Source organism: Emydura macquarii, unplaced genomic scaffold, assembly GCF_026122565.2.
Source record: "Emydura macquarii macquarii isolate MOO-44397 ecotype Brisbane River unplaced genomic scaffold, CSIRO-AGI_Emac_v2 contig_3062, whole genome shotgun sequence".
Taxonomy (NCBI): Eukaryota; Metazoa; Chordata; order Testudines; family Chelidae; genus Emydura; species Emydura macquarii.
In genome coordinates this window covers 4,035,920-4,061,401 of record NW_027133199.1, presented here as the reverse complement: position 1 = coordinate 4,061,401, position 25,482 = coordinate 4,035,920, and the positions used below count along the sequence as shown (strand labels likewise).

Below are 25,482 nucleotides of genomic sequence, written 5' to 3'. Positions count from 1 at the left end.
CCTAAACTAATATTAAACAGACAGTGGTTCCCTGCCTGGGAATCAAACCCTGGTCTCTCAGGTAGCAGACAGGGACACTTACTACTATGCTACACAGACAATTAGTTAATTACAGGGCACAGAAGGGGGGTCACACAGAGGGTTAACTACAAGGCACAAGAGGCAGTTAACTACAAGACAGAGTGCTTTTACACAGACACACACAGATTTCACACAGACAGTTAACTGCAAGACACAAACGGGCAGTTAAACAGACAGCGTAGCTGTGAAATACAGACTGATAGTTAACTCCTCACCACACAGACGTAGGAGAACACACAGGCTAAAATCCACAGCATTATTCGATTCGGCCGGCAAAACACGTTTCCCGCTCGGGGGGAAGGGGGGACACGTGAGTGGGAGAGTCGGGGACCAGATGAACAGGCTGGTTACGATGAGGCTCTCAGCGGGGGCTTGGGAAAGACCCCTCTTTATGGACTAAATGGGACATGAAGGGTTAATTGATTGGTCAAGGAATATGATATGGGCTTCGTGCCAGCACTGGATTGTCCGGGGGACACTTGCAGTTTTCCTGGTTGCTGTGGAGTTTCGTCTCCCATGGTCAGTTACATTCCTCATATATGACGTGGGAGCCAAAGGTGCAGCCAATTCCATGGTAACGCCCTAATAAGGTCAGGTCGTGGGTTGACTGTTAGCCCGAATGGATGGGGGGGGTGAGGAGTGGCCATGTGCAGGAATTCGTCCAGCAACAGGCCTGAGGTATTGGGGGTCCAATTTACAACATGGCCAGTTGGTGTGGAGGTTTTGGGCAGAGAGCCACACTTTTTGTCTGACAGTGAATGCTGAGCTTTCCTGGTGCTGGCAGTCAGTATACTGCTTGTAGTCTTCCTTGGCCTTGTCCGTATGGGTCTTGAGTCCTCCTTGGACTTCATGGGTCTGCTGCATTGAGTCAGCAGCCATGGAATTGGTAGAGTTGACAGGTATGGCCAAGTGGAGATGGCAGTGGAAGCCACTGTTTGCTTAGAACAGACTCTGCATGGTGGAAACATGGTCGGTGTTGTAAGCAAACTGCTTGGGGTAGGAGGCTTGACAAGTCGTACTGCTTCACAAATTTCCACCAGAACAACATTTGATTCTAACATTTCATTTGTTTGTTCAAACTGACCATCAGTTTGTGGGTGATAGGTGGTGAATGTGTAAGTGTAGACCCCGAGCAATCATAGGGTTTTGCACCAAAACAATGATACAAACTGCGGACACTGAGTTGTGGGTCGCTGTGAGAGTCCATGGAGACATGGCATGAGTCACCAGGAGCTGGGCTGTTTCTTCTGCAGAGGGCAGGTGCGCAGTGGAGACGAACTGGGCCATTTTTATCAACTGGTCAACCGCAGCAAGGGGTACAGTATGCCCATTAGACACAGGGAGCTTGATTATGAAGTCCAGAGTAATGGCTGCTCAGGGACTAGACGGGGTCTTGTAAGGCACTGGGTTACTGAGCAGTTTCAACGATGGCATCTTGGTGTGGGTGCATGTCTCACAGGAATTAACATATGCATGGATTGTTGTTTGCGTTCAGGGCCAACAGAAGAAGCAGTGGCCAAATGGCGGGTCTTGAGATGCTCCAGATGCCCTGCTAATAGAGAGCTCTTACAGAGCCTTAGTACCTCTAACTGGTGAGTGGGGCTGTTTGGTGGAACATACAAGCAGCCGCTGACATAGAGCAAGCCATCCTGGGCCTGGTGTTGCCTGGGCTTGCTGTCTCAAGTTTCTTGGGAAGGGGATCCTTCGCTGTAGCTGTGCAGATTGGTAATATGAAGTATTGGGGAATCATGGCATCCAGGAAGTTTCAGGGCTTAAAAATATATGGGGGCTCCTGGCTGGCAAGATATTCCCCTTTTTGGAACAAGGCATCAGCAGTCTTGTTCTGGGCCTTGGGTGGGTTGTGATGGTGAAATTGAAGCATATGAAGAACAGGCCCGGCAAAGCTGCCTCTCATTCAGTGCTTTGGCTCAGCGAAGATAATCCACGTTTTTATGATCCATGTATACCAGTACTAGGTACTGAGCACCCTCCAGATAGAAATGCCACTCTCTGAAGTCCGCTTTTGATGCCTAGAAGCTAGTTATGTAGAATTGCATAATTCTGTTTGGCGGGAGTGAGATTCTGTGAATAGTAGGCACAAGGGTGAAGGTGCTGTTGGAGACTGCGTTTTTGAAAGAATGTGGCCCCTGTTGCCACATTGGAGGCATCAATCTCAACGATGAAGAGCATGCTGAGTTGGGATGGACTAGAATCGGAGCACTGGTAAAGATCATTTTGAGCCTGTCCAATGCCTGTTGGGCTTCTGGGGAGCTGGTGAAGGTGGTAATTTTGTGGAGAAGCGCTGTCAGTGGGGCAATTTGGCCAGAAAACTAAGATAAGAAGATCCTATAAAAGTTAGCAAACCCCAGGAAGAAGAGTTGTAGCTCCTTGATATTTTGGGGGTCCACCCAGGTTTGAACTGCCTCCACCTTCTGAGGTCAATTTGGAGGCCATTAAGGGAAAGGATGTAGCCCAGCAACTCATTGAAGCACTGGTCAAAGCTGCACTTTTCCAGCAGACAACTTCATAGATGCTGATATGGCCCAAGCCCTGGGTATTCTAGTTCAACCAAAGACTGTCCCCAGCCTAGTGGAAACTATATATGGCTCACTCCTGTCATTGGGGCAAGTGACACAGGAGGTGGTGCCTGTGGAGTTGCCATTTGGGTACCAAATTTGAGTACCATAGGGAGTCCTTCAGTTTGGAACTTACCCGTAATCCTTGGCATTTTCTGGCTGGTAGCTTATGGTACTTTGGCATGAGCACCAATTTAGCTTCTGCTCTAAGTTCTATCAGCAAGTCTGCCTACGCACACTGTCTGACAAACCCAAAACTAAGACATGCCCAGCCTGGATCCTGGCTGTGGATCAGGTGGAATCTCCACCAGAGTTAACTCCAGCACTACCCCCCAATACAACAAGTAGGGTGACGTCTTTAAGAAGAATGCTGACACCCTACCATCACACTAGGATTATGACTGTCCAATCAAGCTGCATCCGGGGGCTCGGTGTCACCTGGCCATATTGATGCGAGTAGGAACCTGAGCTGACTGCCCTGTGTTCCTCTTGGCCTCTAATTGAGGGTAAAATATGTCCCTGAAATTAGAAGTTAGTTAACTATTCTTTTGGTGATGCATGAGCAGAATAGAATCCGTCCTACTCTCATAATTGTACTGGATCAATAGTGCTCAGAGTTAAAAATACCATGCTAGAAACTAATTTATCACTAAAGCAAGCATATGATTAAATGCACAAAGAAATCATCTCTATCAAGTAAAAAGATGGTATTTTCTTCTAGTCACTGTTCTGACCAGACCTGAACTTTAAATTTATTCTGAATTTTTTAGGCCCTAATCCTGCAAAAGGTTTTGCAAGTGTTTATGCATGGAAGTGCTATGGCCTGTGGTCATACAGGTCAGACTACATGATCACAATGGTCTCTTGTGACCTTATAATCTAGGAATTGACATCAGTGGTACTACTTGATCACTTAAAGTTAAGCATGTGTGCAAGTGTCTGCAGGATCTTGACCTTACTGTTGAACATATTCTGCTGCAGTGCAAATAAGGAAAATAACACAACATAAAGGTCTTGAAGCTGTGAAGAAGCCAACAAGAGATTGTCTGAAAAAACCAGAACTGTGATTAGCAAATACAATGGTTATCAGCTGTTAAATTTGATTTAAAAGGCTGAAGGTGAGTGTACTAGTGGGCCTCACTCCTGGAGCGCCACCTGGTGTACCATTGCAATTATGTCTCTGCCTCGGTTTCCCCCAGTGGGCTTCAATAAGTCCAATCAATTTTATATTAATTTAATTTTGGAAGACAGATCTAGCTGGGCTAAAGAAGTTCAACTGCTAGCTTACAAGGTTTGAAACAGGGAAACCAAGATTTATTTTTCATTGTCAAAATCAAGTATGTGTATCTTTTAATGTTTTTTCAGTTGGAGGTCATTCTATTGGAAACTGAAATTTCCACAACCTGTGAATATTTTGAATAGCTTTTATACAATTTTAGATTCTCCCACCAAAAAACACTAATTCTAGATTGATTGTGATTTTTCTGTTTCAGGCTTGCCTCCTGTTCCTTCTATCTCAAGAACAAGCTATGCAGAATTTTCCATTAGGGAACGGATGAGAGAAAAATTAAAAGCTGCAAGGGTGAGAATACATTTATAAAAGATTTTATTTTATTTGATTGATTATATTCTCACAAATCCTACCTTCCTTGTTTTGTGCTGCATATGATTGAATGAATTAAATTTGTCTTTGTAACTCTCTTAATATAATATTTTATATTTGTACAGATTAGTTCCTAGTAGCTGATTTCTCTGTTATTTTCTAAATAGTTAATTTGATTCTTGTTTGTAAAATAAAAAATGTAATTGTTGGAAAATCTAACCATTTTAATTGCGGGGCCAGATCCTGCCACTTTTATGTTGAGTAAGTACTACTTTCCATGCTGGGGTTTTGTTGAAATAATTGGGGCTATTTGTAGAATAATATTACTGTACAGTGTAATAAAGGGAAGCCAAATCTGTCTCATTTTAATAATTTAAAATGATTATACAGTTAAAGAATTTTTCCTTAATATTAAAATACAGTAAGACCTTGAATTTCTAGGAATTATTATAACATTACTCATATATTGTATAATGAAAATTTTTTTTTGGTTTTTCTTAGTCTAAAGCAGAAAGTGCTTTACTGCAAGATTTCCCCAGTCCACGACCAAGGCGCTTAAAAAGCCTGAGACAGAGGGAATCAGAAACCAGATGGGATAAAGAGGTGAGAAATACAGTGTGTACATGTGCATGCTCTGTATGCTGTAATTTAACAAGAAAGTAAAGGTACTAAAACTGTCAGCTGTTTGAAAGCCATTATGTAAGATCCTCTTTATTGCTCTTTTTGATATTGTCCGCTACATAGAAAGACAGACATCCCTCATTTTTAAAGAATTAGATAGTTAACAGGAACCTTTCCAATTAATGCATGTACATGCTATACATACAATATAAAATTTTCTTTCATTATAGCATAGACTTCAAGTGAAGCTTCTATCATCTACAGATTAGCCCTTTTACGTTCTGTGATCCAGTTATTTACCATGTTTTAAGATACATAAGATACTGCTATAATTGAACCCAAAAGAGTATTTTATGTATAAATGGTGTGCTTTTATTGTATTTCGGTGGGAGGTCACACAGATAAAGTTACTGCTTTACATAAAGGTACAAAGCTATAACAGCTAAAGAACTCTATCACTTTTTCATTGTATTTCTTTGTTAGTATTTTGCATCCTTTTTGATTCCTAACCCCTTTAGGATCACTTGATAAAGGGGCCGGGCTAACTACGGAATAATTGGTCTTAAAAAGCCAGTTCCTAATCCACCAGAGGAGGTAGCAAGCAGGGGAGTTTTGCGAGGCAGTTCTCCAGGTGAAGGAGGAGAGGCTATGTGATCCTTGGGGTAAATTTGTCTGTTAGTTTGTTGTCTGTTAGTATGTTTCTGCTTGCTTGCCATTTTCTTGCTTGATTAAATATTATAGTGTGGTGTGTTGTGGGGGCTGCATGTTGAGCCTAGTGGCATGCTCGACTAGGCTGAGAGCTCGCTAACGAGACTCTAATATCCTTTGATCCCTAACATATTTAGAATCACTTGACAAGCAGATGGGGTTAACTCAGGGAGAACTGAAGTTTAAAAAGCCAGCTCCTAAACTACCAGAGGAGCTAGCAAACAGGGAGTTTTGAGAAGGAGTGTGAGAGGCAGATACACCTAACTAACATACTCTAAACTTAGACCACTAACACCCACCCAAAAAAACCACCCTGCCCTAAAAGTGATGCAGGCAGTAGTGCAGCATCAGAATGTTTTGTAATAGTGACAATAATGTAAGTAAACTTAACTTCCTTGTAGGGGGAAAAACGCCAAAGAAGCCCACCACAGTAGCATTTCACTTCAGAAAGGAGAACTACACAAAAATGAGGAAGCTAGTTAAGGTTTCCTTTGGGAGGGCATTTGCCCCAATAACAATTATGTGGGTGAAACCAGACAATCACTGCATTCTTGAATGAACTCGCACAAGAAAATGATAAGACTAAACCACAATATTATCGGCAGGTGAACACTTTTTACAAAGTGAACACTATATCTGACCTATCAGTGCTCACTTTCAAAAGACAAGCCTGGAAGCTTAAATTCATAACTTTGCTAGACACTTAGCTCTAATCTACATTACAGAGTTAGGTTGATATAAAGCAGTTTGTCAACCTAAGTATAGGGGTGTCTGTACTATAATCTTCCTCCTGCTGCTGTAACTCGCCCGCTATGCCAACTCAATAAATCCACCTGAACAAGATGCATAGCACTTAGGTCAATGTAAGCAATGCAGTGTCTACACTGACACTGCATCACCCTAATTATGTCAACCCAAGTGGCCTCCAGGAGGTGTCCCACAATGCCCCACCATGGCTGCTCTGGTCACCATTTTGAACTCTTCTGCCAGGTGGCCAGGTACACAAGTGCACGCCCCTACCTTTTAAAGACCTGGGAACTTTTGAACTTGCTCTTCCTGTTTTCTCGGCGTGGAAAGCTAACATAGCAACTGCCCAGCTGACCATGCCAGCTCCATGCAGCAAACGCACTCTGCTCACCCTCCTTTGGCGCCTGCTTAAGTGCCTATTTTGACTAGTTGATCTAGATCAATGTTCCAGTTCTCTTTCTTCCTCCCTTGTTGTCTCCCTGTTCTTTTGGGGACAGGCTGGTCTGCTTTTACAATGCCTGGGTCTCAATAATGTCCAACAGTTGGGTCCTAGACGCTGTCCGATCGAGCTGTGCCATCCAATTCCTCTCCATGCCCCCTCCTCATCCCTCTTCAGGGACCCCTCTCATAAGACACTGCTCTTCGAGCAGGTCAGCTCTCTGCTAGCGTTGGGAGCAGTGGAGACAGATTTACAAGAACACTGGGGTTGTGGGTTTTACTCCCAGTATTTCCTGATACAAAATCCAAAGGTGGAATGAGGCCCATCCTCGACCTCCATGGACTCAACAAGTTAATCAAGTATATAATGTTATGCATGGTCACTATAACAGCTATCTTCCCTTCTTTGTCTGCTGCTCTGGACTGTCAAGACGCCTACTTCCATGTGGCCATTCTACCGAGTCACAGGAAGTATCTTTGCTTTATGGTAGGAGACTACCACTTTCTACCGTTCTCCCATTCGGCCTCTCTTCTGCCCCCTGGGTCTTCACCAAATGATGAAGGTCATGGCATACCTAAGGAGGAGGGGAATCCATATCTTTCCCCTATCTTGATGACTAGTTGCTGAAGGGCAGCTGGAGGGCGGCTCCAGAGATGAGGTTCTTGCCCACATTGACACCATGCTACACTTACTCAACCATTTGGGACTCATTCTGAAATCCACTTGGGCCCTCACTCAGCAAATAGAATTCTTTGGGGCCCTGTTAGATTCCACAAAGTCTATGGCATTCCTGTCGACTGACCACTTCTAGGTGATTTGACAGCTGTGCCTCAGTTTGCAGTCACTGCCATGCAGGACAGTCCACGTGTGCCTGAGCCTGTTGAGCCACATGTCTACTTGCACCCAGATGGTCCAACTCACCAGTTTGTGCCTTTGCCCTCTTCAGATGTGGCTCAGCACAATTTACAGCCCTGCCCTGCATTTTTTGGACAGGTTGGTTCACCTTCCTGTATTAGTCCTGGGATCCTTGCGCTGGTGAGAGTCCCCGCGCAATGTGTCAAGGGATCCCTTTCTGATGAAGTCAGTGGTTACAGATGTGTCCTTTCTGGGTTGGGGAGCACGTCTGGACTTGTTGAAGGTGCAGGGTCTGTAGTCAGAACAGGAGGCATTTCCTCGTGTCCTGGTCCTTCCCTAGGTCATCGCCAAGCTCAAGGCGGATTGAGCCAGATTCATCCTGATTCTCCTGACATGGCCAAGGCAGCAGTGGTTCTAGGACCTTCTTGCTTTGTCGGTTCAGCCTCCCATGCCACTTCTTCTCCTTCCCAACCTCCTTGCAGAGGACTGTGGCCACACCTTGCATCTAGTGACCAGCTCCCTGCACCTTACAGCATGGCTGCTGCATGGCTGAACGAGGAGGAAGGGAATTGCTCAGAGGCTATCCAACAGGTCATACTTATCAGGAGTAGCTATGCTGGCCCCACACAGTGTCCTGATTGGTAAACAAAGCGGGATAGCTGCCACTACCACAGGTGAATACTGTCTCTTTCTTCTTCAAGTTCCCAGAGGTCCTTGGTCTATTTTCTGAGTCCCTCATAGTGGGTCTTGGCTACCCCAAAGCTCTCTGGTCTTTGATCCCTTGTAGCAGGGTCTAGGTTACCTCGAGGCCCTCTGATCTCCCATCCCTCTTCTCTCCGACAGTATCACCAGCCTTCTTGGATATATGCTTGTATATAGAGATATAAATAAGAAAAGCTAGATATCACATGATCTTCCTAGTACTTATAGTCTCGTCTCAAAGAAGTCACATGTCCCCAAAATATGCTGTGCCATCATATTATCTGGCATATTACAATTAATTCATAATTTGGGAGGGGGCTACAGGGATTGGTTTATATTTATCTTTCATTAACTATTCCCAAGCACCTGATGTCACGTCATTCTATAGGTTCAGTTGATCCAAGTCAGCTAGCCCCAGATTCACCATTACACGCCTCCGCGTGTACACATCAGGCGAACTGGCCATTGGCTGACAGTGACCATTGGTCTTCCACATCAGCACAGCTGCTTTCACAGGGCCTGGACAAATATACACAGCTCCTGTCGATGCCAAGTGCGAATTTGGCCTTTTCAGTGAGTTTCCACTTTGTAGTGCTAAGAGACTCTGCACCCAGAATCCTCTAGCACTCAGGCTCACCAAACTTGTCCATTGTAATACACCTACCTCTCAGTTCCCTGAGAGTGCATTTGACAGCAATATCGGCATTTCCTCCACCTATCCAAGGGAAATCACTTTTTTCCAATGCCCAATGACAAGATTTCTGAAAAAACTTCTCCACCTGCATCCTCCAGTCAGGTACCCTTGTGGGACCTGGTTTTAAGGGATCTAATGTGGTCTCCATTTGAGTCCCTTACTTCCTGTCCACTGTCCCTCCTCTCTCAGAAAACTACATTCTTGTTAGCCGTTACTTCTGCCAGGAGGATGTGAGAGGTGGCTGGGCCTCCTTACATGCAGTTCTCCAGGGACAAGGTTATGCTTTGACTACATTCAAAGTTTGTATCCAAGGTGGTCTCTCAGTTTCATTTGAACCAGGTGGTGTATTTGCTTGTATTTTTCCCCAAGCCCTCATTCCTTCATGGAGGAATGATGCTTCCATACGCCTGATGTTAGACCAGAGGTCCCCAAATTGTGTGGTGTACCCCCCTAGGGGGGTTTGGAGGAACATTTGGGGGGTCATGGTGGGGTCTGAACCAGCCCTGCTCTGCCCCAGTTGTGGCCCTGTCCCTGCCCCCATCTGCAGCCCTGATCTCAGCCCTGGCTACCGCCCATTGTGACTCTGCTCCTGGCTCTGGCCCCAGCCACCCCAAGCCTCCGCCTGTGGCCCAGCCGTGATTCCTCTTCCGGCTCCCACCCGTGGCCTCTGCCTCCTGGCCCAGCCACAGCCCTGCTCCCAATCTTGGTCCCAACTGTGGCCCCTCTTCCAGCCGCGGCCCTGGCTCCTGGACCCAGCCCAGCTATGGTTCTGCTCCCGGCCACGGCACCTGCCTTGGTCCCGATCGTGGCCTGGTCACAGTTCCGCTTCCAGCCCCACTCCCAGCCCCAGACTCCCCTGGCCACAGCTGTGGCTCCAGCCTTAGCCCTGACCTCACCCCCTCTCTTCGCTACCAGCTGTGGCCCCAAACCTGCTCTGGCCCTGGCTGTGGCTGTGCTCCGAGCCCGGGCTCCTGGGGGGGCATAGCTAGAAATAAGGGGGGAGCACAAGATAAAAGGTTTGGGGACCACTGTGTTAGACACTGTCTAACCTTCTATCTGAACAGGACTGAACAGTTTTGTGCTTTGCCTTGCCTGTTCGTATCATGTGCGGATTGTATGAAGGATCAAGCAGTCTCTGCACAAACCATCTCTAGATGGATAATGTCTTGCATCAAGACTGTGTAAGAGATCGCATCGGCTATGCCTCCTCAGCAGATACAGGCATGTTTGATGAGAGTACAGGCAACGTTGGTGGCGTTCTTCAATGACATCTACATATTGGTTATTTGTAGAGTGGCCACATGGTCATCCATCCATACATTTACGGACCGTTACATGATCACTGCTTCTTCCAGAGCAGATGCTAATGTCAGAAGAGTCGTCCTCCAATCCTTATTGAGGTAGACTCCAAGCCCTGCCTCTGCATGGGGGATCTGTTTGCCAATCACCTACTCGAACTACACATCTGCATCGACATGAAGAAAAAGAAGAAACGGTTACTTATTATAACTGTGGTTCTTCGAGATGTGATGCAGATGTGTATTGCACGACCCATTCTCCATCCCCTCTGCATTGGAATCTTTCCCTGAACGTTCGGTGTGAAGGAACTAAGAGGGATCGGGGAAGTGCTGTCTCATATAGCCAGGGGAGGGACTACAGGCACAAGGCGTGAGCACCGTCCCGCAACGGCAGTGGTTCTCAACCTGTGGGCTGTGGGCCTCCTGCGGTCCAGTCAGCGCACAGCTGCAGCCTATGTGACAGCCTTTTCGGCCATACAAGTAGTATATATATTGGTGTGGATGAGGCCCACATAACACAGGGAGAGCTGCATATGCAGCCCATAATGGTAAATAGGCTGAGAATCACTGCACTACAGGTAGTGCTAGGCAAATGTCTCCAGCTCCAGCGAGAGTACACACCTACTTGGAATATATGTCTGCATCACATCTTGAAGTTACAGTACGTGACCATTTCATCTGAATAGGGCAGTTGAACTCAATAAACTCAGCTCATGTGTGTAAAGTTATGCATGTTTGTAAGAGTTTGCAGGATCAGGGCTAAGAATAGTATGAAATCATGAATAACATGTAACAACATGATCTTTGTTTTTCCAAATGGGAGTCTTGCCAGTGACTTCAGTGGAACCAGGATTTTACTCTTTGTTTTTTCATGTATGTGTTTCACTCATTTTTCTTTATTTTGAAAATAGCCAGTTGAGGAAAGATATGAAGCTGTTAGAAGTTTTGGTTTTCAAGTTACTATACAAAAATAGCCATTTTTATGAAAGCATGTGGTTTATGTTTTCACAATAGGTTATTGTAGAGAAAATGAGTCAAAAATGGATTTCCACTCTCCTGGTGATAAGAGATGTCAGAATGAAATAATCTTCCCATGAATGCTCAGGACCTGATTCAGCACTGTTACTCCAGTCTTACACTGATGTAACTCCATTGATTTAATAAAATGGGTAATATAGTGGAGAATAAGGCCCTTTGCACAAAGAACATTTGGACCTCTCACACCTCAGGGACGCTGGAACCGGGAGAGGGCCATGGCCCTCCCACTTTTTAACATGCGTATAATAGCCTCGGGCAGGTGCTAGAGTGCATGCCTAGAGGCAGGGGAGCTGATAAGGTGATCAGCTCCCCGCTGCAAAGCACAACCGGTGCTAGTGGTGCCAGCCTCTTCCTTTGGGAGTGGGGGCAGAGGTGGTTCTTTGCCCTGCTCTTCCTTTTCCCCCCGAGGACCCACCCCCTGGCCAGACTGGAAGCTGAAGCCAGCCTGTAGTAAGAGCTGCCCAGGGAGCCTGGATTGCTCTGAGGAGCCCCAGACTCTCCACCTGCCTTGGGTGGCATGCCCTGGTGGTGGGGTTGTGGGCAGGAGGCTACTTTTGGGTACCCCTGCCCAGGGCACATGGAGGGTCTGGGGCTCCCCACAGTGGCCTGGGCTCCCTGAGCAGCTCTTATCACTGCCCAGCTCCTGCTTATGGCCCAGCAAAGGGGCAGGGCCTTGGGGGGAAGAGAAGGAGCTGGACCACAGTTCAGCACACCGGTGGCCCCCCATTTTCCTCCCATTTGTTAATCTGCCACTGGTAAGGCCCTTAGTTTCTTTTTCTGTAAATCTTCTGTTTGAGGTTAGCTTTTAACAGGGTAACTCAGAAGTATTCAAGACCTGATTCTCCACTTCTTTGTATGGTGTAGGCCAGGTCCTTAGATAATATAAATCAGTATAACTGTGGTCAATGGAGCTATATCAGTTCAAACCACCTTAAAATCCGTTCCTCTATAAACATTTACACCTGTGCAAAGAGAGTGTATAATGCTACCGTTCTGATTTGGTAGCATTTTCCACCCACTTTACATCAACATAAACAACTACGCAAGATGGTGGAGAATATAAGACTTTCTACCTTTATATCCCAAAGTGGGCCATTCCTTTTTAAGTATAGAAACCTTGAATGTAGTATCCACTTATGGTATCATAAAATGTTGTTCTATCCCTGCTTTCATAATCAGTATAACACAAGTTTCATTAAATGGTTTGAGTAGTTTTGGTATGTTTTAGAAGAGAAAAAAGCTAACTGTAACTAGCAAATGCACCCACTTTCTAATGAACATTTGATCAGAATAAAATTTTACTGTGAACATGCAACAGTTAATCTGTACATTAACTACTCACCACCTTCATTTTAATGTGCATGTAAATAATCTGTATGATAACTTTAAAGATGTTTTTTATGCAGTCTGATAAAGATGACTCAAGACACATGCAAGAGGATGAATTCCAGATATCTTCTAGAGTCAAGTTTCGTGATTCTGTCAAAAAACTCAAAAATAAGTCACATGTAAGAATCATTTTCCTTCATTACAGTAACTTTTACTGACCTCAGTGGGACTCTGTGAGGCTGCAGGATTTTCACTGTGTGGAGCAGCTGGCAGGATTGGGACCTTAATTTGCATCATGCTCTCCCAATTGTCAGGGTGTTTAGGAGCTTAACAAACAATTAAAATATGATCTTCTTCATAAATACCCATAGCAAATCTGCAGACAGATATTAAAAATAACCACAAAAAAATCTCTGATTCAAAATAAAACTTGAATTGTGAAATGAGAGCCATGTGGTTGCTGGGACTGGGGCCCATAGGAGCTCTCACTTCTTATTAGACATTCCTCTCATCAATTAACAGCCACAGTAATACTCCTAAATATTATATGTGTATTATATTATATGGCAACAAATACTGTTATTAATTGTGGTCACTGGGTATAAATTTTAAAGATTAGTTCTGCCTATTAGGAGCAGATTCTGACTCTGTGCAGGGGCAGGAGAGTCCCATAACTTGTGCTTCTTGAGTGCAGGCACATGTGGCATCGTATCACAGCCAGCTGTGTTACATAAGGCAGAACAGGACAGTTTCTGCCCCCTACCTCCCCAATACTGTCTGGAATACTCTGGGGCCTTCAGCAGGGAAGACATAGAAGTCACTTTTCATTGTGCTCCTCTTAACTCCTCAAGGGCATTGTTCCTGCCTGTGTCTTCTGTGTGCAAAATATCTCTAGAAACTGCTGTTTGCATAATGCCCTTCTACCTCCCCCACATGTGAGACTTTGGTTTTCACAGCCACAACATAATCCAGGTCTCTATAATTTCCCAAGTATGTTTGTATTTAAAAAGATGAGTAAGTTAAAACTGAAGCAGCTGATATTTAAAAGTCTTACAATAAATGTTATTAAGTAGTAAATGTATTAATGATAAAAGAGTTTGATGTATAAACTATTTAACAGATGCATGATTTCAGTGTTTCAGTGTTTGTGTGATATATTTTTTTGAAATGATTCATAAACGTTGTTGTTACTCATGGAAATATATTTTTAGTTGTTTTACTTGTACTAAACAATATTGTAAACATGATTTTAAACAAATGATACCCTCTTATCTTATGTCCAGGCTGATTTTCCTTCTGCTGAAGAAACATATAATTTTTTTACTTTCAATTTTGATCCTGAGTCAGAGAACATAAAGGATGAAATTAAGAGCAAGACAAAGAGTGATTCAAATCAGGAGGAAGAGGAAGGGGAAGAACAAGAATCTATAATAAGCCATCAGCAAGAACAAACAGAGGATGAAATGGTACAAATCATAGACATAATTTTTAATATTTTATTCAGACTTTTTATGCTAACTTTTGTGTATCCATTTAATAAAAACTAACTTTTTTTTATAATTTATTAAAAAATAACTTTGGATTGCATTTTCAAAACACTGATATAAGGTAGATGTTAATTTCTTTACACTTGGTCCTTTTTCTTTAGTAGTGAAGTACTTCTTGCTTAACAATTATATAACAAATAATTTACACTCTTGATGCAGAAACCACAGGCTTCACAGGCATATATGAGAAAATAAGTTTCATAATAAACTTTGAACAAATCAGTAGACTTTGTATTAGAAGGTGTGAATTTTATCTGAGGCTGATATTGCATGTTCGTTAAAGAGAGAGGCTACTTTTTCCAAGACAATATGAAAGCAGGATGACAAGACATAAAGGAAAAGTGATTGTAGTTAATAATCCAAGGTGGTAACTGCAGGCCTGAGTCTTCCACTCTTTCTCACATTGAGCAGCATCTTCCTCCTCAAGTTGTCCCATTCATTCCAGTGGGATTACTTGCAGAGCAGTAAACTAGTCAATGTCAGTAAGGTGGTAGAATCGGTCCCAATTAACATATTTGTTAGTAAGCTGTACATCTTGTTAAAATGAAATGGAGTTTCTATTTCTAATACTCTAACATAACTTTCTGACATCTTGAGTAAACTGTGTTTATATTGATTTTGATCATTCCAGTGTATGAGTAAGAATAACTAGCTATACTAAATACAGTACAACCTCGCTGTAATGCCTTCATACAATCATAGAAGATTAGGGTTGGAAGGAACCTCAGGAGGTCATCAAGTCCAAACCCCTGTTCAAAGCAGGACCAACCCCAACTAAATCATCCCAGCCAGGGCTTTGTCAAGCTGGACCTTAAAAATGGCTAAGAATGGAGATTCCATCACCTCCGTAGGTAACCCATGCCAGTACTTCACCACTGTCCCAGTGAAAAAGTTTTTCCTAATATCCAAACCTAGACCTCCCCCACTGCAATTTGAGACCATTGCTCCTTGTTTTATCATATGGCACCACTGAGACCAGCCTAGCTCCATCCTCTTTGGAACCTCCCTTCAGGTAGATGAAAGCTGCTATCAAATCACTTCTCATTTTTCTCTTCTACAGACTAAATAAGCCCAGTTCTCTCAGCCTCTCCTCATAAGTCATATGCCAAAGCCCCCTACTCATTTTTGTTGCCTTCCGCTGCACTCTCTCCAATTTGTCCACATCCTTCCTGTGGTGGGGAATGCAAAACTGGACACAATACTCCAAATGTGGCCTCACCAGTACCAAATAGAAGGGAATAATCACTTTCCTCAGTCTGCTGTTAATGCTCCTACTAATGCAGCCCAAAATACCATTAGCTTTCTTGGCAATAAGGGCACACTGTCAACTCATGCAGCTTCTTGTCCACTGTAACCCCAGGTCCTTTTCCCCAGAACTGCTGCCTAGCCAGTCGGTCCCCAGTCTGTAGCAGTGCCTGGGATTCTTTCATTCTAAGTGCAGGACTCTGCACTTGTACTTGTTGAACCTCATCAGATCTCTCTGGGCCCAGTCCTCCAATTTGTCTAGGTCACTCTGAATCCTATCCCTACCTTCCAGCATATCTACCACTCCCCCCATCTTAGTGTCATCTGCGAACTTGCTGAGGGTGCAATCCATCCCATCATCCAGCTCATGAACAAAAGTGGCCCCAGGGGCACTCTGTTTGATACCGGCTGCTAACTAGCCATTGATCACTACCCGTTCAGCCCAACAATCTAGCCAGCTTTCTATCTTCCTTATAGTCCATTCATCCAACCCATACTTCTGTAACTTGCTGGCGAGAATACTATGGGAGATCGTATCAAAAGCTTTGCTAAGGTCAAGGTATATCACATCCATTGCTTTCCCCACATCCATAGAGCCAGTCATCTCATCATAGAAGGCAATCAGGTTGGTCAGGCATGACTTGCCCTTGGTGAATCCATGCTGACTGTTCCCAGTCACCTTCCTCTCCTCCCAGTGCTTCAAAATGGATTCCTTCATAACAATGAATCTTTGAACCTGGTCCCTGGATCCCACCTCGAACCCCACTGCTGTGACGGGCTGATATCTCCTTCTGCCCCTGCCGCAGCCCCAGGGATAGAGGAGCTGTCACTTCCTCTCTCCCCTGGTGAGTCTCTGTGCTATAGCGAGCCCTTGGCTATAATGAACAAATGGCTTGGATCCCAAGGGGTTCATTATAGCGAGGATATAACATATAGCATAATTTAAATAGAACACATTTTTCTGTTTGCATGCAAAATTGTGAGATTAATGTCATCCAGACCAGAATTTAATACTAAATAAAAGAACTAATAATTTTTTTACATATAAAATATAGGATGAAGAAGACCACCTTGTTAATGATAAAGAAGATTTATTCATTATTGATCAGATGGCCCACGATTTTCTAGTAATCAAACCTGCAGATTACGAAAGCTGCTCTGAGCGACTACAGAAGGAAAGAGAAATTTTGTTCACTCCCAGTATCCGAACAGGTATGAAATGCATTTTTCTTTTTTTGTTTGATTTAACGGTAATATAACATACTCTAACCTCTAATAGCACCTGTTAGCTGAGGATCTCTGTAGGTACAGCCAGAGGAATCAATGCCCAATCCCTGCTGTCTATCAGTAGCCAGACAGGTCTGTGCCTAAGGAGGGCTTGAAGCACAGAGACCTAACTAAGTTGTCTCATATGGTAGGCTTTTCATGTTGAGAGTCACTCTAAGCAACCTTCTAGGAGCTTGCTAACTTAGTGGTCTTGTTTCCCAAAATCCAGTGTTGAGGCTCCACTCACTAGGCCTGCTAAATCCTCAAAAGCTTTTGCTTGCCAGCCTCATTCTGCCTTCTCAAATTTGAGGAGGAGGAAGAAGAAATTGAACCATCAGTTTTTCAACTCTTCTTAAACCCAGTACTGGTATGTGCTAGCATTGCTATCTGGACCTTTCTCAATGTCAACATCTTTGACGTTGGTTTTCTCTTGTTCTCTGTTCTGGGTGCTTTGTGTCTGACTGGTTCAGCTTCCAGTGCCACAGTGTTGGCTACTTTATTCTTGATTTAGTAACGAAAACAGAATGATAATTGGACCTGTACTTCTTATATATACCCTGATATATATATCCCATTATATAGAAAGGTAAGGTGTGAGGACGTAGTTAGCGTGCACGTACAGCTACAGTGGGTGCTGCTATCTAGAAAGTTTTGAGCTGATGCCTCAGAGTGCATGCATCAGCTATACTGGGAAATAATGCAGGCAACCCTCAAAAACAAACAAACAACCCGAAAACAACACCACCAAAGCCAAGAAACACTTATTAATTAGCATAGTAATTATTTTCATGTTATTCATTAAAACTAAGTTACTTTAAGTATAAGTAATGAAATCTTTAGAGTAAATACCTAAAAAACATGTAGAATGTTGTCATAAATCTATATTATAGATTTGTCCTTATTATGGAAATAAGAGTTCCTTTGGTTACATATATAATCGATATTAGTTATTGCCATCGGGCACATTTCACAGACAGCATTTTTAGGGTATGCCTTTGCAGCAACAAAACATCAAAGTCGTTTTTAAAAGGCAGCATAGGTCCTTATAAAGCTGATCAATTATAGCTCCAGTTATAAAATATATTGAATATTTGTTTGCTCTTTAGTGCCTACGTCTCAGAAGGTACGTGAAAACATGCAGCCACGGTACCTAGAAGATGAGGGACTCTACACAGGAGAAAGGCCCACTGTGTCATTATCTAATCAAAACATTCTTGAAAACAGAATACTGAGACAGGAGCAGGTAAGTCACCACTACATTATTACTGGTGTTTGTTTCGTTTGAATACTCTTTTTACATCCCAAACAGGAGTGTTCAAAATTCAGACCCTTTGCTTATGATGTTATTAATGTTTTATTTGGTTACCCTTCAGGTGAAGCATTAATAATCAGGCTAGCAGATGGCCTATGTATATTTAAAAATCCAGTCTGAGAGCAGTATCAGAATTTTGGAAGGTTTTTATTAGAAAGTAAGCACCTTTTTGGGAATTGACAGTGCTTCAAGCCAGGTACCTCTCACTTAAACTGTATTTTTCAACAGAGAACAAAAATGTGCTTTTTTTTGTCTCTGAGAATGTTCTGATGGTATTAGTGCAATAACAGATTAAATCCACAATTATCTTAAAGAAAGCAATGTTAGTCAATGTGGCGTAGCAGATGGAGCATGGGACTCAGAAGATCTGGGTTCCATTCCCAGCTCTGCTAATATTGCCTGCTGGGCAACCTTGAGCAAGCCACTTTGTTGCTCTGTGCCTCAGTTTTACCATCTGTGAAATGGGGATAATGATAATGAACTCTTTTATAAAGTGTTTTGTGATCTGCTGATGAAAAGTGTTCTGTAAGAGCTGGTTATTGTTATTATTTATTAGAAAATTTAAGTAAATCAAAAGTGAGCAATATAACATATGTAATTTAAGATTTGCATAACATCTTGGTTAGACAGATTAAGAACATAAGAACGGTCATACTGGATAAGACCAATAGTCCATGTAGCCCAGTATCCTGTGTTCCAATAGTGGCCAATGCCAGGTGCTTCAGAGGGAATGAACAGAACAGGTAATCATCAAGTGGTCCATCCGCTGTGATCCACTCCCAGCTTCTGGCGCTCAGAGGTTGGGGACTCCCAGAGCACAGGATTGGATCCCTGACCATCTTGGCTAATAGCTACTGATGGATCTATCCATTAAATTTCTTGTCATTAAAATAAGCATGCAGTTTGCATCCTATGTCTTATCTACACTAGCATTTTTCTTAAAATGTGCAATGCTGGGAGATTAAGAAAAATGGTAGCGTAGGAAGGGTTCAGGCAGAGTCCTTAAATGTATTTCCTTTAGGTCTTGGACTTGTCAGTGGACTACAGTATGCTCAGAATTTTCTGTTTGAATCAGCTAAAACACATGGGGGACATCAGTCACAAGTTACTCATACTTAAATTGTTTTGCTTGTTTGCTTGCTTAAAGAAAAAGAATTAAAAGCTAAGCATCTACTGAAATGTGGGGTCTTATATTCTGGAATAATAGTATTTATGCACATCATTCCCAATAAAAATTACTGAAAACATTATCTCATTTTATTATGTATAGGGGAAAAGATGGTTTGGAGATGATGGCAAACTCTTAGCATTGCCTAGTCCAATTAAACAGTCCTCTACGAGACCTCCAATATTCTCATTGGAGGAAGGCATTGAACCAGAACTTGAAACATTGTATAGAAAGGTAGGTTGCATTTCATATATGTTCATATATGGCACAATTTAGTATTGGTTACTATACACTCAGGAATCCTTAATAATGAAATTTCATGATTAATTCAAAGATTTGTCTACAATGGGTGTCTTATACTGTTGTAGTTACACCAGCCCAAACCCCTAAATGTGGTGCCGTCAACTTGCAACTTGCACTGGGGTAAGCTGTACCACTTCAAGTGTCTTTTTACATTGGTGCAGCATTGGTGTAGCTACACTTGAGCAAAGAAAAAAATAATCTAGTGTGGACAGATTCAAATAAGCTTTGTTTCACTGTAATGACTCTCATTTCTTAAAGCTCTCCACCTTCTTTGGAGAAACCATGATACATTAGCATATAACAAGGCTACCTCTTTTTTTAGATGAAAATTCTTCCAACTGCTTCTGCGTTACCAGTCTGAAAGTTGCTTATCACCTGGTCCTAGTGACATTTACAAATACGTAATTCTCCATCACATCCAGTTCCACAGATCTATTAATGGGCCTGCACTGCAGAAAGAGGCAGAACTAAATCTATACTTCATTGGCAGGGCAAGACTAACCACACTCATCTGGAGATCTTTCCCAGTTTCATCTTTCCCTCCACAGTGCAAGCATACTGACTGGGGTAAAATTGCAAAAACATCTACTACTACTTCGAGTGCTTGCTCATGTCCATTCAACTATAGGTGTGTGCGCACGGTTACCCAGAACCTTTTTCCTCTTAGCAGATCCCATAGGGCCGGCTCCAGTGCCCCCTGGAGCCCCACGCACATGCCGTGGTATATGAGGCGCTGCCGGACCTACACCCCCTCAGTTTCTTCTTTCCACCCGTGACGGTTGCTGGAACTAGCCTTGCTCTCAGCAAGTACTATTCCCCTTGTTTGGACTTGTTTGATATTCTAAGGTAGTTTTTAGTTAGTTAAGTAGTTGTTAAGTGTTGTTAAGAGTAGTTAGAGATAAGGCAAGTACCTGCGGGGACTTCTCCGGTGCCTGCATCTCTGCTCAGGGAGCCTCCCCTGACTTCTGGGAGTGGGAGAGTGCCCCTGCCGGCGCCATCGACCCTGAAGGCTTTTTAGGTGGCAAGAGCCTTGTTGGCCTTGCCTATGCCACCTCCGCGCTCCCTCTGCCGAGGAAGAAGGGGTCAGTGTCACGGGGTAAACCTGCATTCAGTCCCCTTGAATGGCAGTGGAAATCCAAGGTACGGGGAGGAAGATCTGTTGCTGGACAGTCTCTGAGGGTAGAGCAGAGTCGCTCCCCCAGTAGTCGCTCCAGGTCAGTGTCATCAAGCTGACCTGCTCCGGCACAGGACATGGAGTCTCCCTCTTGGCGCCGACGTCAATCCCTGGCACCAGAGGCAGCACATGCCAGGAGGCAGCACTGATCGAGGTCTGCCAGGTGGCGCTCGGACAGCTCCCATTCCAGAGCCCCTGGCACTGAGGAGTTTGCAGAACCCAGTCGCCGTTGGAGGACCCGGCACTGAGGAGTTCGCGGTGCGGAACCCGGTCACCGGAGGAAGACCTGGCACCACGCAGTCCATGACGCGGAACCAGGTCGCTGGAGTCCAGCTCGGCACCAAGGAGTTCGGAGCGGTGCCGACCTTGGTCACTGAAGGTGTCTGCAGGGCCGCAAGGCAACAGTGGTAGGGGGATGCGAGGTCCAAAACACAGTCCCTAATGTCCTACCTTTGAAGAACTCATTTCACAGATCTCACTGGGCCTGACTAACATGTATTCCCCTGCAGCATTGTGGGGAAGCAAAGTCACTTTTTCACCACTCCTGGTCATACCAATATAACTAGAGGAAAAGCCACTCCTCCAGAAAAAAGTAGAGTACAACCCAAACCAATTGGCCAGGAAGAGATTTGGTGGATTTTCCTGTTCCCAATTCCCGCTCCTCCATATGGCTCCTTCAGTGCCCAGTCTGAACAAAATCTCCAGTTCAGAGTCAGACTACTTCATTTTTCAGGCTGCTAGCTATTGGCATCACAGGTTCATCCTTGAACCCAAAGAGAATTCCTTGGTGCTTCCTCTCCTGCCTGAAGCTATTCTTCCTCCCAAAGAGAGGCTGGCAAGCACTTGATATTAGCCATATCGAGTTGTTTAGGAAATCTAAGCCCCTCTTTGTGTTATGTCACTCAGCATCAAAGGGGTAGAAGCCTGTATCAGGATAGATCCTCTGGGCTGTTTTGGAGGCCCAGAGAGTAAAGTCTGCCTCTTCCATCTAATATCTGGGCTCATTTCCTAAGTGTCATGGCAGCTTCCTGGGCTGAATATTCCTTATGAGGAAATGTGTAAAGCAGCAAATTGGTTTTCCCTGTGTATGTTCACTGAGATCTATATACTGGTTCTGTGGACCTACATTTGAAGGCGAATAGGTAAGCCCCTACTTGAATTGCAGGATGATTGTGAAATAATTGCGGCTGAGTTGCAGGCAAGCCATGGAAAATTGTGGAAACATAATAGCAGAACTCATTATTTGTGGTAATAAAGCCCATTATTACTTTTCCGCTGTCAGCTGCCCGGGGCTGAAAATGGAGGCTCCCACTGCTGGCTGCCTGGGATTGAGAGCAGGGACTTGGGGCTGACAGTGGCTGCCCAGGGCTTCTGTTGTCAGCCCCGCACACATTGGGGCTCCCCCTGTCAAAATTGCAGTGAAAGCCTAATATTGTAGAATCAGCAATTTCTGCAATATCGCAAGTTAAGTGGGGCCTTATGAATAGGAAATTTTCAGCAAGCAAGAAAAATCCTCCTTTCTTCAAGAATCCAGTCCACATATTCATTCTACCCTACATTGATTGGGATGCAATTAAAATGTATTCGTATGTTTCTATTTAACTAGTTTGGCTGTGCCTACTTGCTCTGCACTAGGTTTATTGAATACTGTTTTTCTATGGTAATATTTATCATGGAACTTTTAATTAAGGGTAATTTAAGTTTTTGAGCAGGATCTTCAGGTGGATTTGGTTAGCCTGACCTTGCTATTGATGGACAAGTCCGGTTCTGCCTCTTTGTTTTACAGGACAGGGTAAAAGATCTGTTGGTTGATGTATGGATCTGGAGTCTCAAAGAAAGGAATTTTTTGGTTAAACAAGATACATTTTCCTGTTGCAAAAACTCAGGTACAGGTACATTATGGTTAGACACAGACAAGTGGGTTATTGCCTGTCACATGACCATCTTCACAAGCTCCAGTCCACCCATCAGTATAGTGTTACATCATGCATTTCACTTTTCTCTTTTCTTCATTTCAGGCAATAAAACCTATGCATGCCAACCAATATATTGTTGGATCTGGGGACCCTCATGGACAGTTTCAACTGGACATTGATATTTCTGGATTAATATTCACCCATCATCCCTGTTTTAGCCGTGAACATGTTCTGGCAGCCAAACTGGCTCAGTTGTATGATCAATATCTAGCAAGAAGACAGCGAAACCTTACTAAACTCCTTACAGATAAGGTATTTTCTAGCTTGCTGAGATACTCAGTAGCTAGTTTAAGGTTAAAACTGAATTTGAGTCTTCAAAATGTAGCAATGTAACTTCTAGCTTTGTGCCATGAATAATACTTTTGGTTGAAAATAATCCTGTTTTTCTAAAAAGTTTTAACTTCCCTGCTCCAAAATATTTGTTGTTCTTTGAGTTCTTGCTCATGTCCATTTCGTGCTAGGTGTGTATGCACGCCACATACACCAGTGCTGGAGATTTTTCCCTCCGTGGTATCCGTAGGGCTGGCTCTAGTGCCCTCTGCAGTGGTGTGTGTATGCACTGGTATAAGGGTGCTGCTGGCTCCCCTCCCACTCACTTTTTACCACCAGTGACAGTGCTGAAACATCCTTGCCTTGGCAAGCCTTTACCAGTGGTTTTCATCTGTAGTTTAGTGTAAATAGTTGTTAGTTAAATTTAAATAGTTAGAATTTAGTAATTTAGGTTAGTTGTATTTAGTTCGCAGATACTTAGCCGCAGGGACGGGACATGCCCTGGTCCCCAGACTTCAAACCATGTGCTTCTTGTAAAAAGCCCATGCCCGAGAATGACCCTCAACAGAGCTGCTTGAAGTGCCTGGCTGAGACCCATTTTCGGGACAAGTGCAGGATCTGCAGGAACTTTAGACCCCACACAAAAAAGGACTGGACATCAGGCTAAGAGCGCTCCTGATGGAGTTGGCCCTCAGACCAAACTTTGAGCCGGGCCGCTCAGATTCAGCACCCAGTACATTGGTGTGAAGCGCACACACACACCCCCCCTCCCCCCAGTACTGAGTTCATCCCGACACCAATCTCCATCCCTGGTGCCGAAGAAACGGCACAAGAAGCTACACAGCAGGAGAGGGCACTCTCTGGCCCTTAACAAGGACAAACAGGAAGTGGGGGGTGAGCCAAAACCCGTGGTGGGCCGATCATCCTCCCTGTAACTTGGGTTGGTTGTGGCCTCATCCAGCAGAGCTCTCAGTCCACCCCAGGACCCGCCTCTGGCCGCAGGCAGCAGTAGGAGTACCTGGCACCTTGCGGTACCATGTACGCCCAAGTCCTTTCAAGCAGCCAAGGACCTGTCCTCAGAGCACTGACGACGACAGCTGGACTCCCTGTACTGAGTCACAGAACCTTGACATAGGGCACCAGGGTCCTGGCACCAATCCCCGGAGCCACAACATCAGTCAGCAGAGCACTAGTACTGGTCACCAGAGTATCATCGACGACCTAGGGATGCTTGGCACTGATGGGCAGAACCCCAGCACTGCTCCCTGGCAACCCAGAACCACACCCACCAGTGCTCTGAGGAGCTGGAAACAAGGTCAGCACTGCCATGGTCTCCAGAGGAAGACCCCTCGGATTCAGAGGGAGAGGAGGTTGCCTTGCCTATGGTCCAGCAGTACCAGTTCTCCCCACTACCCCCACCCTACCACCACCACCAATGCAATGGCCGGACCATGGCAATTCTGGAACCCATGGGGATTCCCTACTGTCCCAGGGTCACAGCATGAGCGATGGGTCTTGGGAACCTCTGAGTGTGATGCCTGCCTCCGGACTTGGACAAAGAACCAGACCAAGCAAGGGGGGGGCTTCAGTGATTCTCCTTGAGGAGGCGACCCCAGCTATGGAGAAACGGTCGCCCACTCCTTCTTTGCCTGCCTGACTGACACCTGATGAGGCAGTAGCGGGTCCTTCTGCCGCAGTCCCACAAGATGCCTTTAGGGTCCACCAAGAGATGCTCAAAAGGTAGCTGCGAATCTGGGTCTGGAAGAAGAGGAGCTGAAGGAGCCGGCTGACACACTTTTTGATATTCTGGCAGCGGCAACCCATTCCAGAGTGGCCCTTCCTGTCCACGAGGGAGTTGTCAAGCTGGTCAAGGCCCGATGGCAAACCCCCTCCTCTCTGTCCCCTACATCTAAAAGGGCAGAGAAAAAATATCATGTGGTCCCCAAGGGGTTTGAGTATCCTCTACTCTCTCCTATCCCTAGGGTCGCTGGTGGTGTCAGCTGCCAATGAAAAAGATAGATGAGGGCAGTCAAGCTCACCCTCTAAAAACAAAGAGGCAAAAAAACCTGGATTTCTTTGGAAGAAAAATGTATTAATATATTATTTATTTTCTCTAGCTCCACATATCTAGACAGCAAGCCCTACTGGGGAGATATGACTTTAATATATGGCATTCCATGGCTAAATTTGCTGACTCCTTACCCCAGGAGTCTAAGCAGGAGTTTGTGGCTATCCTGGAGGAGGGCAAATCAATGGACCGAGCTTCTCTCCAAGCGGCCCTAACACAGCCAACTTAGCAGCCAGAACAATAGCATCAGAGGTCTTTATGCAGAAAGCCTCATGATTATAGTCATCTGACCTATCGGCGGAGGTTCAACAGTCTATCCAGGATCTCCTCTTTGATAGTGCGCACTGTTTTTCGACCAAATGGACGCCAGGCTGCACGGCCTAAAGGATTCTAGAGCCACATTCTGCTCCTTGGGACTGTACACCCCACCGGCTTCCAGGAATTATTTCAGGCCCCAACAAC

General features: G+C 44.5%; 1 protein-coding gene across 4 annotated transcripts in view; it reads left to right on the top strand.

The window, feature by feature from the left end:
- Nucleotides 1-25,482, top strand: part of CC2D2A (coiled-coil and C2 domain containing 2A) — a 107,979-nt gene that overhangs the window by 8,720 nt on the left and 73,777 nt on the right. For all 4 annotated transcript variants that reach the window (XM_067530369.1, XM_067530370.1, XM_067530367.1 and 1 more), the window contains 8 exons: nucleotides 4,151-4,239; nucleotides 4,762-4,863; nucleotides 12,769-12,870; nucleotides 13,975-14,157; nucleotides 16,539-16,695; nucleotides 17,856-17,992; nucleotides 19,332-19,463; nucleotides 22,725-22,934. In XM_067530369.1, the coding sequence (XP_067386470.1) occupies nucleotides 4,151-4,239; nucleotides 4,762-4,863; nucleotides 12,769-12,870; nucleotides 13,975-14,157; nucleotides 16,539-16,695; nucleotides 17,856-17,992; nucleotides 19,332-19,463; nucleotides 22,725-22,934 (1,112 nt within the window). The remainder of the gene's footprint in view (nucleotides 1-4,150; nucleotides 4,240-4,761; nucleotides 4,864-12,768; nucleotides 12,871-13,974; nucleotides 14,158-16,538; nucleotides 16,696-17,855; nucleotides 17,993-19,331; nucleotides 19,464-22,724; nucleotides 22,935-25,482) is intronic.